A 15,886-nucleotide genomic window follows, 5' to 3' on the forward strand; every position below is an offset into this window, starting at 1 on the left:
AGTTTAATTCTTAGTCAAATTCCAAAAACAAAAACAAGATTTAAAACCTATTTTTTTAAGTTTTCAAATTTTGACTTGGTCTTTGAAAACATTAGTAAAAAATAGATGGCAAATCAAGAAATTAGATGTTGAAAGAGTGTTTATAAACTTAATTTTCAAAAACAAAAAACTAAATATAGGAACTTCTTTTCTTCTATTTAGTTTTTTGTTTTTGGAAAATAAACCCTCAAACGCTACTTACAAGTTGTACTTTTCTTGCTTTATTCGTTCCTCAATATTTGTAAATGTATGAAGAAAAATAAAAAGCTAATTTAAATTGCGCTGACATTTTAAATTGTGTTAAAAAATAAAAGGTAAAAAAACCAAATTAAATTAAACTTTTCTACTTATAGTTCCAATCTTTGTAAGAAACAAAGCCAATTTATAAAGAAAATTGAAGTCGAACTAAAAAATTACTAAAAAGTCGAGAGAAAACAAACGTAATTTTCAAAATTAAAAAATAAAAAATAAAATGGCTATTAATCAAGTCTAAACTCTATTTGTCGACCTTATGTATTGATTAATTATGATATTATTACTATTAGGATAAATTATAAAAACTATCCATTAAATAGTAATTTGTAGATTCAATTTTTACCATTGAAAGTTTGTAGAATTTAATTGCAACAAGTGTTAAAATTAGATCCTCAAAATTATATAATGGTAGAAATTATAATAATTGTTAAAATTGATTCAAATGTTTTCATTTGAAGGTCCAATTTTACAAATATTTTAAGTTTAAGGACTCAGTCTTTATAATTAAAAATATAAGAGTTTAATGCAACTCCAACGTACTTAAGGTTGGTTTTTGAAATTTGCACTTATTAATTACAAAGATTGAAGTTTTAGTAAAACTTCACAAAAATGGAAATCTTTTTAATATTTACATAATGTTGAAGGATAATCAAGTCAATTAATCATTGATTAATAACAAGAGGACAATTACTATTTCAATACCAATCAACATGAAGATATTATGAAAACTAAAGTTAACTTGATAATGAGTTAATCATTTTTTTTTTTACTTAACAAAATTTAAATTAGGTCATATAATTAAAATAAGCCCAATAAAACATAACAATTGTACTTCATATAAAGTCAAAGCACTTCCAGGAATGAACAGGAAAAAAGAAAAATCCAAAACAAAGGCAAAATTTGACGTCCTCAATTAAAATTTAGAACATCCGATGCTAACAAAAGGAAATGAAAGATTAAAATCTACCAAAAATTTCAAATTAACCAAAACTCTAATCCATCTTTCTTTGCTGAGGGGATAGAGCGAAGGAAGAGTTTACATGAATAGATTGGGTCTTGAGGCCTTGTATGTGGTCTTCAGCTTCCTGGTTGGGGGTCTAACCTTCTTGAACACCAAAGGGAATTTGATCTTGGAATCATGGAATTGTTTGGTGCTTTCCCTCTTGCACAGCTTAGCAGGAACAGTGGCAGTTTTGATAATTTGGATGCATGGATGTCTGACCCTGTGCCGAGAAGCCATCTCGTTGTACATTTGTTCCACAGCGCCGTTGAGAGTGGTGTCACGATATTCCTTGTACATGTTATGATACCCAGTTCGGCTTTGGTAGCGCAGCCAGATGCCGTAGTTCTTGATTTTGGTAGGATTCTTCTCAAAGATCTGTAAAGAAATCAAATTGAAAATATGAAATTCAGAACGAACTAAAAGGAATTCAACTGAGGCACACGAGTGGCATTCTGCTACAAACTATGCTGCGGGATGGAGTTAAACCCACAGATTTACCAATCAAACGAGCAAGTTGATGTTTTAAAAGGTTTTTCAGGCTCATGCCTTGAGGCAAGACTCTAACTTGTCTAAAGGAGGGGTAGAGAACCCCGCCAAAGCTAAACAAAGAGAGCTTTCCAATCACTAATAATCATCCTAAAGGATGTAATTACAAGAGAATTTCTTGTCCAGATATCCAACAAGACGCCGTTATGTACAAGGTTACAAAAGGCCAAAAAACTAAGGGGAGGACTCATTTTCAAAAGATCTAGTGTTTCTTTCCTTCCAAATGTGCCACAAGATAGCTCTTGAGGCACAGCTAACCATCACCTTAGCTTCTTCAAATTCAAAGGAACAAGGTCTTCGAACAGCAAGTCATCAATCTTTCCGGGGATACAAAAAGATAAACCCAAGCTATCAGCTAGGAAATTTCACGCATTATTAGAAAAATTACAATGGAGGAAGAGACCGTTTCTTCAAGGCACATTCTACAACCTGAAGGAGAGAGAGAAGACCACCTTCTAAGCTATCATCAGTATCCAAACTTCTATAAGTCAGAGACCACATGAACATTTTTCACTTTCTTAGGGCTTTTATACCTCCAAATTGAACTCATCAAGGAAGAACTCTCCTTAGCACAACTAAGCAGCACAGACATAGATATGGATACAGGATACAGATACAATACGATACAACGATACGTCAATTTCTAAAAGACTAATATACGGATACGTTGAAGATACATTATTCGGTGTATGTGTGTATATATATGATAATGCCCAATTAATTGTTATAATACTTATTTTAAGGTTGATTAAAATAGATCCAAGAAAAGAGTGAAAAATTGAAAAAAAAAAATCCAATAATGTTAAGTGGTGGTTGAGCAACTAAAGCAAACAGGAGGAAAGAAGTAAATAATGAAGATTGAAGAATGAAGTTAAGGATGAAGGGGGGTATGAATTGTGGTCTCTGACTTCTATAAGTCAGAGACCACATGAACATTTTTCATTTTCTTAGGGCTTTTATACCTCCAAATTGAACTCATCAAGGAAGAACTCACCTTAGCACAACTAAGCAGCACAGACATAGATACGGATACAGGATACAGATACAATACGATACAACGATACGTCAGTTTCTAAAAGACTAATATACGGATACGTTGAAGATACATTATTCGGTGTGTGTGTATATATATGATAATGCCCAATTAATTGTTATAATACTTATTTTAAGTTTGACTAAAATAGATCCAAGAAGAGAGTGAAAAATTGAAAAAAAAAAAAAAAAATCCAATAACATTAAATGGTGGTTGAGCGACTAAAGCAAACAGTAGGAAAGTAGAGAATGAAGATTAAAGAATGAAGTTAATGATGAAGGGGGGTATGAATCATGATTTAAATAGTGAGAGAGAAGAGAAAAATGAAGATTTAATTACGTTTCAGGTTTTTTCTTTTAACTTTTTATGTTTTTATCATTTTTAATTTATTTTATTTTGGATTACTCGATTTAAGTGGACTTTTATGTTTAGGAGTGATCTTAAAATAGTTAAAATCACTTTTGTTATTTTCAAAATCACCATGAAATATGTTTAATCCTTCAAAACTAATTTTGATAATATGAAAATCGCATTTAAAAGTGAAATTGAAAATTAAATTAATCGAGTAATTAAAAGTATGTTTTTGAGTGATTTTAAAAATGAAAAAAAAATGATTTTGATGATTTTAAAATCATTCCAAAACAATAACTTAAGTAAAATGGGTTCTGGGTTGAGCTTTTTTAGTGGTTGGGCTTAAATTTGAAAAAAAAAAAAAAAGACCCAACATATCTCCTTCACATATCTAGAAACATATACGCGTATCTGAAAATTTTTTTAAAAAATTAAAAATTTAAATACTTCAAATCACGTGTCTAACATGTATTTGCCACGTATCTGAACGTATCCATATCTGATACCGATTCTATGCATAATTAGAAGTATCTGTGCTTACTAGCTTAGCAATAAGACTCGAGCGACCACAAAATACAATTGACAATCTCACTAATCTGCACCGAGCTAAGCTTTTCTACAAGATCGATCCAATACTGTAATTCTCTATCAAAAAGACCACTCCTTAAAGCCTAAAACCCAAGTTGCATTATTATCATCCTAGAAATCAGCAATTAAGGCTTCTTTTATTGTAAGAAATAGAGTAAATGCTCGAGAAAACATCCTTCAATGGGAGGTGCCAATCCAAATGTTCTCCCAGAAACAAATATTCTTACCACACCCAGCTTCATTTACATCTTGAAAAATGTTCAAAGAAGCGTTGTTCTTTTCTTTTCTTTTCTTTTCTTCTCTTCTTTTTTTTTTTTTTTTTTTTTGCAATATCAGCCCACGAGACTCCAATCCAAAAGAATTACACCAAGATGATAATTAGAAAAAGATTGATTTAACAAATTCCCATAAAGAAGCATTAAACCTCACAACCTCTCACACTAGACCTCTCGAACCCTTTAAAGATTCTACTAATCCTCTCAAGTCACACCCTCACAAAATAGCTAAATATTGCCTGCCAAAAGACTCATCCTTTATCACAAAAGAGAGTGTTCATTAGAATTTCCTCCACCACATAGCAACAGTCCCTATTATGCACCACGACCACCCCACACACCCTGAAATACCAACTCCACACGAATAAGCAAATTAGTAGCCCCACAAAAGAAGGTCAAGACCCTCCTCCTGCCAACATTTAGACTCAAATCTACAAAGAACTTCACTATCATTTCCTTCATTTTTTCCCCTCTCCTCCTCATCAAACCTTTCGACAACTTTCCTTCTCCAATTCTCTCTCCTCATTCATTTCCTTAAAAAAAAAAAAAAAAAAAAAAAGGTCTTCCCTATCCCCATTTTGTTTTCTTAACTTCATTAAGTCCTCTGCATCCAAATAGTTACTTATTCTATTAACTGAAGAAGAATCAGATAACATTTCCTAAATGTCACCGCCAACAAAGATGTTTAATAATTAATTCCCAATTTCACCCGATCTACATGCTTCAACATGCGCTTATTATAAGCAATTTACATAAGAGGAAAAGCAGAAACCCATCTAACATAACCACCAGCAAAGTAGGTAGGCTTCCTATGAGAAATCTCTCAATTATTATCAGAAAAACATGGGTACGTGGACAAAAACACATTCATTTAAACAGGTCAAGAACAAAACACAAGAAAACCTTCACTATCTCTACATTTAAAATATAAAAACACAATTGACAACTGAATTAGCTATCTGTACTGGAGTCACTAGACAAACACAATATTTGGGATTCATAACCAGTAACCCTTTCCATTCAGAAAATGGGGAAAGAGTAAATTTTAAGAAGCTAATAAATCATGGAAATAAATCGAAAGATCATTAGCTTCAGACAAGAAAAAAAAAAAAAAGAGTAAAGTTCATTATCCCACGCATGTATTACCTCATTAATAGCAAGGACTTGTCCATTACTCTTCTTGACCTTCTTCAACTTCCTCAGAAAGTACCTGATCGGGAACAATAAGACAAGTTGAAACAATTTAACAGTTCGACCCAAAAGCTACACTGAAGTCAAAAGCATTAGCATTGCCAACGGGAGACTAACCAGAACTTGGACTTAGCTCGGACCTCATTCGTGGCCCAGAGCTTCATTCTGTAAATCTTAGGGTGTTCATCCGACTCAGATGGAAGAGCCCTTCCCACAACCTGGTATTGGTGGAACTGCAAAACAAAACCAAAGGCATTAATTCAACACTCCTCCAATCCACCAGATTTTGATTCTGAAGAAACTAGGTAATACAAATGTGGTAAAAATAAAATAGCATTTCAAATTGTTCACGAAAGACAAGAAAATCAAATACACGAACCAGGAAATCACATATTGCCCACTATCCCGGCAATTCTATAATGGAAGTAGAAAAAATTCATCCTAGAATAGAGGGAAACACCATGTTTGATGGCCTCCGTATCGTCCATTAGACAAGAACAAGAGATCTAAGATCAAAAATCACGGCTTACCCTAAAAGTCACCATCTTGGAGGAGAAGAGAAGCTGTAGATGTCTCTGCCAACTGATCACTGAGGCGCGGGCTTAGGGTTTTGCTTCGTTTATATACCTGGGGTCCGGGTGCAAATATCTTAAATTCATAACATTTTTTTCGTAATTCTATACTTTCACTTCAATTTGACTTTAAATTAATTAATAGATATTAACGCTAAATATTGAAACCAAGTATTAGATTAAAAAAAAATGAGATTAAAAATGTAAGTAATAAAAATTAGGGTCAAATAGAAATAAAATTCATCTCAGTGATAAAATTATGACATTTTAAAATTTATAAACTATATTGAAATCAAACTCAGTTCTTATAAAGACTAAAACTATAACATTTTAAAACTTATAGACAAATAAAAATTAGATTCCAAATCTAGGAGCCAATAAAGTTTTTTTCTCCTTTTTAATTTATTTATTTTAATACAACAAATACAAAGACAAAGATTAAACCTTGGACTACACAGAAATAGTACACGTCGAGTAGTGTTTACTTTCACTATTTTTTTAGTATATAATACATTGTTTGGATAACAATTATTCATTCCTATTATTATTATTAAGATAAATTACATACAAAGATAAAATAATAATAATAATAAATATCATTATCTTTTTAACAAAATTACAATATTTCCAAATTACATTTGGAGGAACAAAATTTGGATCTAAAATGATGTAGAGCGTATCGTGATAATCTATATGAGAAATTGAGACCTAACACAGTCATATTGTTCAAAGTTATGTCTATACTCATTCTAAATCTAAAATTTCATATAAACTTCTACCATGTAGTTTTGAAATATTTTTACAAAGTCAGAGTTAATATTTCCATTTTTTTAAAAAAATAGATATAATTTTTAAATTGATGGCAAAATTTAGGATATTTTTATAATTTAACGTTATTGTTACTAAACAACGTTGTTTGATTTAGAAATTGATTTCAATATGTTATAATATTGCTATTTTTTTAATAATAATTTTCGTCGATATTTATTCATTTATTTAAGAAAAATTTGAATGTCCTCGTACATAAATTTTCTGAAGAAAAAAAATAAAGTTGTTTACTTCTTTTATTTGTGAAAATTTTCATATATTAGATATTTGATTCAAAATTTATAATGGCGATGGTATGCAGGAGCAGCAAGTTTGGCCCAAAGGCTTAAAAGTCTAGAGGTTTAGCAAATCAAAGGCCAACTACTTAGGTGAAATGATAAGCCTTGGAGTTGTGGGCTAAGGTAGCATATCCAATTGCACCACCAACAAATACATTTGTCTCGAGGGGATGGGTTGCTCCCATTCTTTGGCAATTATAAGCCCAAAATGAGAACATATGGGTAAGCTTTCTAATCCTATTAAAATTCGGTCAAATTTGAATCTCAAACTAATTTAATTGCGAGAAGATTTATCTGTTAAGACGTTACAAATAGTATTAGAGTAGAAATCTCTTCTACTATAATGTCGTTTGAGGATGAACCGTGATGAAAGTTGGTTAGTATATGTGATGTTCGAGAGTAGAGGAAGAATACTTTAATGAATCAATATCACGTTTGAACACATGAGATCTTGAGGATATGTAAGTATTGTGATGAGAAAGGCCTAAAAGAGAAGTGATAGTTACTACCTATACCAACAATGTATATCCCTTTCTTTTATGACTCAGTCAAAGGAATTTCGAAGTTACGCATGCTTGAATTGGACTATTTCTATGTTAGTTGACCTCTTGAAATTTTTTTTTTGAGGAAGCATGCGAGTGAGGGCAAGTCGTTCGAGACAAATAAATGATATAATCAGGTCAGAGGGTTCAAGGGAATGTTGGAGTGTGAATTTTAAGCGTAAGAATTTATACTCACCACCTTAAAGTTACTTCTCCATGAGTTATAATGATATATTTATAGTAAGAGTTGACCAAGGTCTTCTCTTGTCTCTTTAAGAAATCAGGTTATCGAATAACCTAATTAAATATTTTGTGAGTTAGTTGTTAGGAGGAAATGAATATATAAATTGAATACACTCACAAACTTATTATACCTCAACTAGAAATAACACACTCAATGTATAATATTCAAGCTCAAATGTAAGACAGATAATATAACTAGACTTAGATATGGAAATAATAAAAAAAAAAACTTCAAAAAACTTCAAAACCTTTAGAGACTCAAAACGTAGTCGAGGCACGCTTCTGATAAGTGTTTTCCTGAAGATAATTATTCGCTTTATATGGTGGGTAAACAGAATACAACGATCGTCTCAATGAGATACTGCAACATTTAACTATTCTATGGTTGGCAACAAGAGCAGGCCAAGGCGAGGGGCATTCCCCATCTCTGTCCCCAAGGGGGAAATTAATCCACATCCACCCTCCTATCCCCGCAAATTGAAGACAATAATAGGGACGGGGATTCCCCATTAGGGAATTGGTTCCCCGTGGGGATCCATCCCCGAAATATTGAAAAACACTACTTGAATTAAAAAAAAAAAATAGTTAAAAAAATTAGACTAATCCTTATTGATTTCACATAATGGTTGAATATAAAAAAAAATTCTTTTCCCAATTAAAGAAAGTTAATAAGTTAATTTAAAAAATCGGAAAGTAAAAAACATTTATCACAGTAAGTAAAAAATAAAAAATAAAAAAAGGAAAAAGGAAAAAGGAATATAAAATTAAAAAAAAACATTTTTTTTCCAAATTTCTTAAAACTTTTTATAAATAAAATATATTTTTATATTTTTATATTTTTTTTAAAAAAAAATATTAAAAAAACTAAACGGGGAGGGGTCGGGGTTAAGGACGAGGCGAGGATACTCTCCCCATCGCTGCCCTAACCCTAACCAAGGACTCTACTTTAATTCCCGATTTGGCCCTTATTCCGAATCAAATTGAGGATTTCCCGCCTTGACCTGTGGGTACCCGCTACCGCAGGTTTTTCTTTTTTCTAACCCTAAACTACTTAGATATGGAAAGACTCTTGGATACTTGCTATCAACTAAAGAAAATATCAAAAGAAAGAAAGAAACTAGGAAGCACAAATACTTCTAATTATGTAGAGAATCAGTATCAGATACGTGTCTGATATGTGATTTAAAGTATCTAATTTTTCTTTTTAATTTTGAGATACGTGTATCTGCTTTCAGATATGCAAATAGGATATGTTGGGTCATTTTTTTTTCAAATTTAAGCTCGACTACTTAAAAACCCCAGATCACAACCCATTTTTTTAAATGCATGTTTTGGAATGATTTTTAAATCATCAAAATCATTTTTTTCATTTGTAAAATCACTCAAAAACATATTTTATTAATTACTCAAAACTAATTTAGTTTTCAATTTCACTTTTAAATGCAATTTTCATATCATCAAAATTAGTTTTGAAGGATTAAACATGTTTTATAATGATTTTGAAAATGAAAAAAATGATTTTAACCATTTTAAAATCACCCTCAAACATAAAAGTTCACTTAAATTGAGCAATCCAAAACAAAATAAATTAAAAATGATAAAAACATAAAAAGTTAAAAGAAAAAACCCAAAACGTAATTAAATTTTCATTCTTCTCTTCTCACTCACTATCTAAATCATGATTCAATTTCACACCCCCTTCCATCCTCAACTTCATTCTTCAATCTTCTTCATCTACTTCTTTCCTAGTGTTTGCTCCAGTTGCTCAACCACCACTTTATGTTATTGGATTTTTTTTTCAAGTTTTCACTCATCTATTTTAATCAAACTTAATATATATATATATATATATATATATACACACACGCACGCGCACACACACATATATACATACACACAAACATATATAATAACGTATCTTTAATGTATCTGTATCTTAGTTTTTTAGAAATTGACGAATTGATGTATCGTATATCCGTATCATGTATATATATTTGTGTCTATGCTTCTTAGGAAATAAATGATAGAATTATTCAATTTTGAATGAGATGCTGCAAATGAAGAACTGAGTTGTTATTTATAGGCTAGCAATCTAGCAACTCTCCAAAATACAAAATAAAATCAAATAAAACAAATATTGAAATATTTGTCAAATTTAACTCAATTGAGATGTTACTTGACAGAAATAAAATATAACTCATTCAAAATAAAGAAACAACAAATTTAACTTTCGTACATGTTTAGTTTGTACACGAAACATCATTTTAGTTTGAAGTTTCAATCCAATTTGAATGTTTTTAACAATGAATTGAACTTATACAGTTAAATCCATTTTTATTTTTTAAATATTCACCAAAATTTCATTTTCTTTCACCATAAATACCTAACACTAGTTGCATTGAGTGCGTGTTGGATAAGTCCCATGTGCGAGTTGCGCATTGTCCCTCGACGCAATCTGTCTTGTCTCGTCTTTGGTTCAATTTTTTCCCCTTATTTTTTTAGATTTATTCTTAGGGGCTTCTGAACGGGGAACCCAAATTTTAGGGGCAAAAATGAAATATTCCATGCTTTTTGAAAAATAATTTTTTGACCCTTTGCTAAAGTCAAATTCGGGTGAAATTACCAAAATGAACTCGCACACGTGGAAAAGTCCATCTCACTCTCGTTCTCGCGCTCTCTTTCTCTTCCTTTTCTCGCTCACAAATCACTTCCTTTTCTCTCCTCTTTCTCCTCTCTTACAATCGGAGGTGGTGCGTTGTCTGATGTGTTAGAAAAGAAGAAAGGAAACAGAAAAAAAATAATAAAAAAGAGTTTCGCAAATTTGAGTGGAATTTTATCGGAATTTGAAAACCACCAAAATTATTGAGTTTCAACATGTAGATTTACAAATGCTACATTATCACTAAATATTAAATAATAAAATAATAAAAGCGGACCATTCGACACCCAAAGATGGCGGTGCCATTTTCCTTTTTTGGGCAACTTTGGAAGAATGACCAATAAAATTTATGCAATATGGAGTGAGATGGTGCCACGTGTCAACATCTACAGATATCTAAATTTGTATGTGATCAGATATGATATGGTGCATTGATGGATCCAAGCAAGCTCGTATCAAAATGGTGGGGGCACAAAAATTAATTTTTTAAAAAATGTGTCCTTGGAAAGAAACTACTTTTTAAATTTTCTTTGTATTTAAAGAAATATGAGAAAATATCAATTTGCACAAGTTTAGGGGGGTGAATTGAAGTTTTTCCAAAAAGATTATAACAAATATATAAATATTTATTTTTTATCTAGAAATTAAAATATGTAGCATAAAATTTTCTCAATAGTAGAAGGCCCATTAAGGCTTTCGAAGCATATATGCATAAGATCAATCAATCATTTCAGCATACAAACTCTCCAAAGTTTAAAGTTTCGACCCTATTCTTGTGAATGGTGAACCAAGTGACCAACAATGATGGAGTTTCCTTTCCTTTAAACGTATAAATGAAGTCTACAATGATTCAATTTTATATAATGATGTTTGATTTCCACCACCTTTCCTCGAAGTAAATGAGTGATGGACAAATAATCTCGACGTGTCTCCAAATTAACAAAATTTTAGACCTTCAACAATGTCTTACAAATGTATATTATAACTTACAAATATTATAACACATATATATTTTTATGATGTTTGCTTAAAGTTTGTAATAGACATCTCGAATTTTGATATTTAACATTTCAATTTTATGAAATTTTAGTCAGTAATATGTGTTGTAGACAAGTTTAAGTATTTTAAGTTAATAAAAAAATATATTAAAAGGACCCAATTCGAGTCGTTCGGGTAGAAAACCCGAAGTCCAAAAAATTTTCCAGCCCAACTCATGTTCACCCCTATCATCAACTCCTTACCTATCCCTAGTTGAGCTCCTTATACAGCATGAGAATTCATGCATATATCTTCTAATAACATATTCAATTGAACAATTTTCTTGTAATTAAAATTTTAACAAATTCTTTATTTCTTTTAAATTTTATGTGTTTTAGGAAAATAATCATTTATGTGATCAAATATCCTCGTGTGAATTTTCTCAATTGATCTGTCATATACGAATCTCATAAATTATTATTCTCAATCACATCATTTTTGCAATAAAAACAATATTTGATTATATTCTTTTCATTGAAAAATTCTTTCATGATTAGGAGATATAATGAGTATATATTAAATAAGAAATAAACCATGGAAAAAAAAGGTTATTTTTAGAAAAGAAAGCTTAAATAGAATATTTCTCTAACTATATCAAAGCTAAGTCAAAAGGATTATTATTTGTTCTCTTATATCACATTAAAAATGATCCCATTTGATCTCTACATATCATGAGTTAAGTGGACAAAGAGCTACCAAATAGCATCAACAAGAATGGATAAAAATTTAGGATATGTGTTTGGATGAATTCTTAGAAGAATTTTTTTTTCCTAGAAAAAAAGTGGTCATTATTCAATAAGACCAATCCATCAAAGTGTTTACTTTTTGGAAAGTTAGTTTAGTATAATTTTAAGAGAATTATTTTTAGATAGAATTGAATAAATACTTAAATTAATATATTAATTAAGTGTTTCGGTCAAAATGAACATAGCTTGGCTATATATGATGTTCAAAATTCTCTTATTCTTAACTTTTATTGTACCTATAAAAACAATATAGTATTCATTTGGTGGTTCTTAAAGCATTTTACGTGATTTTTTTTCTCAATGTAATCTGACACGATCAAAAATATTATTTTGATTCATGTACTTTGTAATTTGTTACTTTCAAATGTCCAATTTTAATTCATATACTTTTAATAAATCTTCAATTTAATCTTTCAATTTTTCTTTTAAAATTGACTAAATAATAATAATAGTAATTTTCATGCAAGAAAATACAATATGTTAATATATTTTCAGAATTTATAATGAAAATGTTGATAAATAATAAAAAAATTTTAAAAAATGACAATAAATTAACAATAAGAACTAAATTTATGCTTTTTTGAAAGTATAAAAATTAGAATTGGACATAGGAAAGTATAGAACTAAAATTGAATAAGCTTTAAAGTATAGAGCTCAAAATGATATTTTAACCTTAAAAATTTCAAATGTATTTTCAATTATACAAACCAATACCACAATGAAGTTAGAATATTATATTTAATAAACTTTTAAAGACGTTTTCCCTAATTCGGAAAATTAAAGTATGTCAATTAGTTCTTAAATTTATGTCAATGTTTGAAGTTTGATCTCTCCATCTCACATATTGTAAAAAAAACATTATGTCAAAGTAATGATAGTTAGGGGTGTTCAAATGACTCAATAACAAAAACAATTCGGACTACTCAACCCAAATTGTAAGGGTTGGATTGAGTTAGTTTTATTTATGAGTTAGATTAAGTTGGATTTTTTATGTTTTTTTTATTGGATTGAGTTTGGATTACACTTTTAAAATTTTGGATTGACTTAATCCAACCCAATTTCTAATATATATATATATATATTTAAAATGTTTGTTTAAAGTTTATAATACATATCTTGGATTTTGATATTTAGCACACGAGTTTTCTAAAATTTAGTTAATAGTATGTGTTGTAGACAAATTTAAGTATTTTAAGTTAATAAAAAAATTTATTTAAAAAAGAAAAGAAAAAACAAATAATCCGACAATCCAACCCGACCTAATCCATTTAGTTGAAACATTGTTATACCCTTGTTCGTCTATTCTTATTTATCTTTTTTTAACCCAATTCCCTGTCTATTCAATCCCTATAACCACACACTTGGTTACCTTTGATTACATTGGTTCATGGTCTTAATAGCATTAAAATTGATTATAGTCTCGTGGGATTCGACTCTTTGAATACTCTAAGAATTATTATTTTTTTGGTAGTGTATGCTTGCACTAAGATCTTATTTATCTTTATTTGTATCCGTCATACGCATTTGGTTGATCAATTATAAAGCCCAAAATTGTAATAATGATATCTAAACTCTTAATTTTGTATCCAATAAGTATTTCGACATATTCAAATTTTCAAGTTTTATTTTTATATCTAATGTAGCTCTAAACTTTCAATTTTGTGTCTAAACATCCTTATTTTTTTTTTTAAAAAAAAAAATGATGATTAAGTCAATAGCTTATTAGACTCAAAATAAAAAATTCAATAACATATTTGAAACTTTTTAAATTAAAAAACTAAATAAGATACAAAGTAAAAATGGACTAAAACTATATTATAATCGTCTTGTTTTTCTGGCTACTAATTTTTTTAACGATTAATTGACTTACTTTATTAAAAAGAAAAAGAAAATTACAAATTAAAAGAGATTTTTGTATGGATGACCCTTTCTCAGCCCCTTAAATGATTGATCCACCCCTTACAACCAAAGGAAATATAACCTTATGCTTACGTTTAAGTGCACTATTGCGTTTATAATATATTGCATTAGGGATAACCATATCTATCATAACCCTAACGTGATGGTCATGTCTATATTGCGATCGTCATTTCTCTCCACTCCACCATAATATTCACGGGGAAAGCACAACAAAGTGTGTGAGGAAAATGAAGGTCACGATAGATATGACTATCGCGTTAGGGTGACAATAGACATGATCATCTCCAACGCGATACTGTATAAATTGTTGTTAGTGCACTCTGACGTAAATATAAAATTTGATTTCATACATTTGTGAAAGACCAGTCATTAATCATAAAGATAACGTATAAAAGAGTCATCGATAAAATAAAACTCAAATGAAGATGTGTGAGAAAGAAAGTATGAAAACTAGAATCTAGCATAGCCACAAGTTGGAACATGTAAAAGCAATGGTTGAGCATGAGAATCAGGTCACCCAACTAATTAGAAAGCTTTTATTTTGTTTGTGTGTATCAAACAAAAGTGGTCCACATGATCAACATCAACCTGTGATATTGGAATTAAAGCACTCCAATTTCTTTTATAAAAGGAAGTTATATTCCTTTTCCCGTCCCCACATTCTCTCATCTAAAAAAACCCATAAATAAATAAATACATCATTAACAAAAATGTTATGCCATAGAATTTATTAGTCACATTCACAAATAACTTCTCACATAATATTTTGTTATCTTATAATAATAATGACATAGATAAATGATTATACTTTTAGTGCGAAAAAAACCATATTTAAGTTCAAAGTAAAATTTAATAACATCGTTCAAATCTAAGGAGCGCCACCTAAATTCAGGTAGTTCAATATGTCAACTCCCATATTTGCTACGCAATTAAATTTTGTCTGTATTTAGCTCGAGATGCAAAATAGAGTTTATGTGGTTTGTAAAAAAATAAAAAAACTCACATACGAAACACAAATCTAAGTTGTTCTGCAAATCCCGAAATGCTTCCTAAAAGTATTTGTTTTGTATCTGATTAATATTTGGAGGTTATTCAAGAGAATTCTGAGTACTTTTTCTCCTACTTATTAAGTTCTTAATTATTGTGGTTATGACCATATTAAGTTCTTTTAAAACAATTGAATTTATTATATTTTCATGTGGTTATGATCATACAATTGGGTATCTAAAACCTATTCCTTACACATTTACAAATGGGTATCTTAAAATCTTGCTCTTTACACTAATAATACAAATGGGTATCTTAAAATCTTACTCTTTACTCTCTTTCTGTTAAGCCCAAACATGGGTTCCTCCACATCCCAAAAGGGAATAAAATATAATGTTCTCTTCAACAAATGCTAAAAGACAATATATACATAAGATTATATATTTTTTTAAAAAAAGAAATAGACTTTTTTATGGACTTGATGATTTGATATAGACATTTTTTCCCCAAAATGGTGTCAGATTTTTTGTGGATAATCTTAACAAGTTGCCTCAAAGTAACGAAGCCTTTGCCTTGGCCTACATTGTGTGTTGTTATTTTGTCATTAAAAATAGAAAAATTAATTTAAATGGTAAAACCGTTGAAAATATTAACAAGATATAGTAAAATTTTAGAACTATCAATAATAGATGTTGATAGATACTGATAGAAGTCTATATCATTGATAGTTCTAAAATTTTACTATATTTTGTAAATATTTTGATTCATTTTTCTATATTCGATAACAACTCA

General features: G+C 29.7%; 1 protein-coding gene across 1 annotated transcript; it reads right to left on the reverse strand.

The window, feature by feature from the left end:
• Positions 1–1,107: 1,107 nt before the first annotated feature.
• On the reverse strand, positions 1,108–6,006 carry LOC120083886 (large ribosomal subunit protein eL20). The gene is made up of 4 exons (XM_039039794.2): positions 5,812–6,006; positions 5,399–5,514; positions 5,237–5,300; positions 1,108–1,672 (listed from the first exon to the last, which is right to left on the reverse strand). The coding sequence occupies exons 1-4, from the start codon at positions 5,824–5,826 to the stop codon at positions 1,331–1,333; spliced, it is 537 nt and encodes a 178-aa protein (XP_038895722.1). The 5' UTR covers positions 5,827–6,006; the 3' UTR covers positions 1,108–1,330.
• Between the last annotated feature and the right edge of the window lie 9,880 nt (positions 6,007–15,886).

Source organism: Benincasa hispida, chromosome 8, assembly GCF_027475165.1.
Source record: "Benincasa hispida cultivar pf3 chromosome 8, pf3_genome.v1.1, whole genome shotgun sequence".
NCBI classification, from domain to species: domain Eukaryota; kingdom Viridiplantae; phylum Streptophyta; class Magnoliopsida; order Cucurbitales; family Cucurbitaceae; genus Benincasa; species Benincasa hispida.

Excerpts from the sequence above, each read along its gene's own strand:
- LOC120083886 (XM_039039794.2), bottom strand. Across the intron at positions 5,301-5,398 it reads CGAGCTAAGTCCAAGTTCTG|GTACTTTCTGAGGAAGTTGA; the intron begins GTTAGTCTCCCG and ends GTTCCCGATCAG. Across the intron at positions 1,673-5,236 it reads AAGTCCTTGCTATTAATGAG|ATCTTTGAGAAGAATCCTAC; the intron begins GTAATACATGCG and ends ATTTCTTTACAG.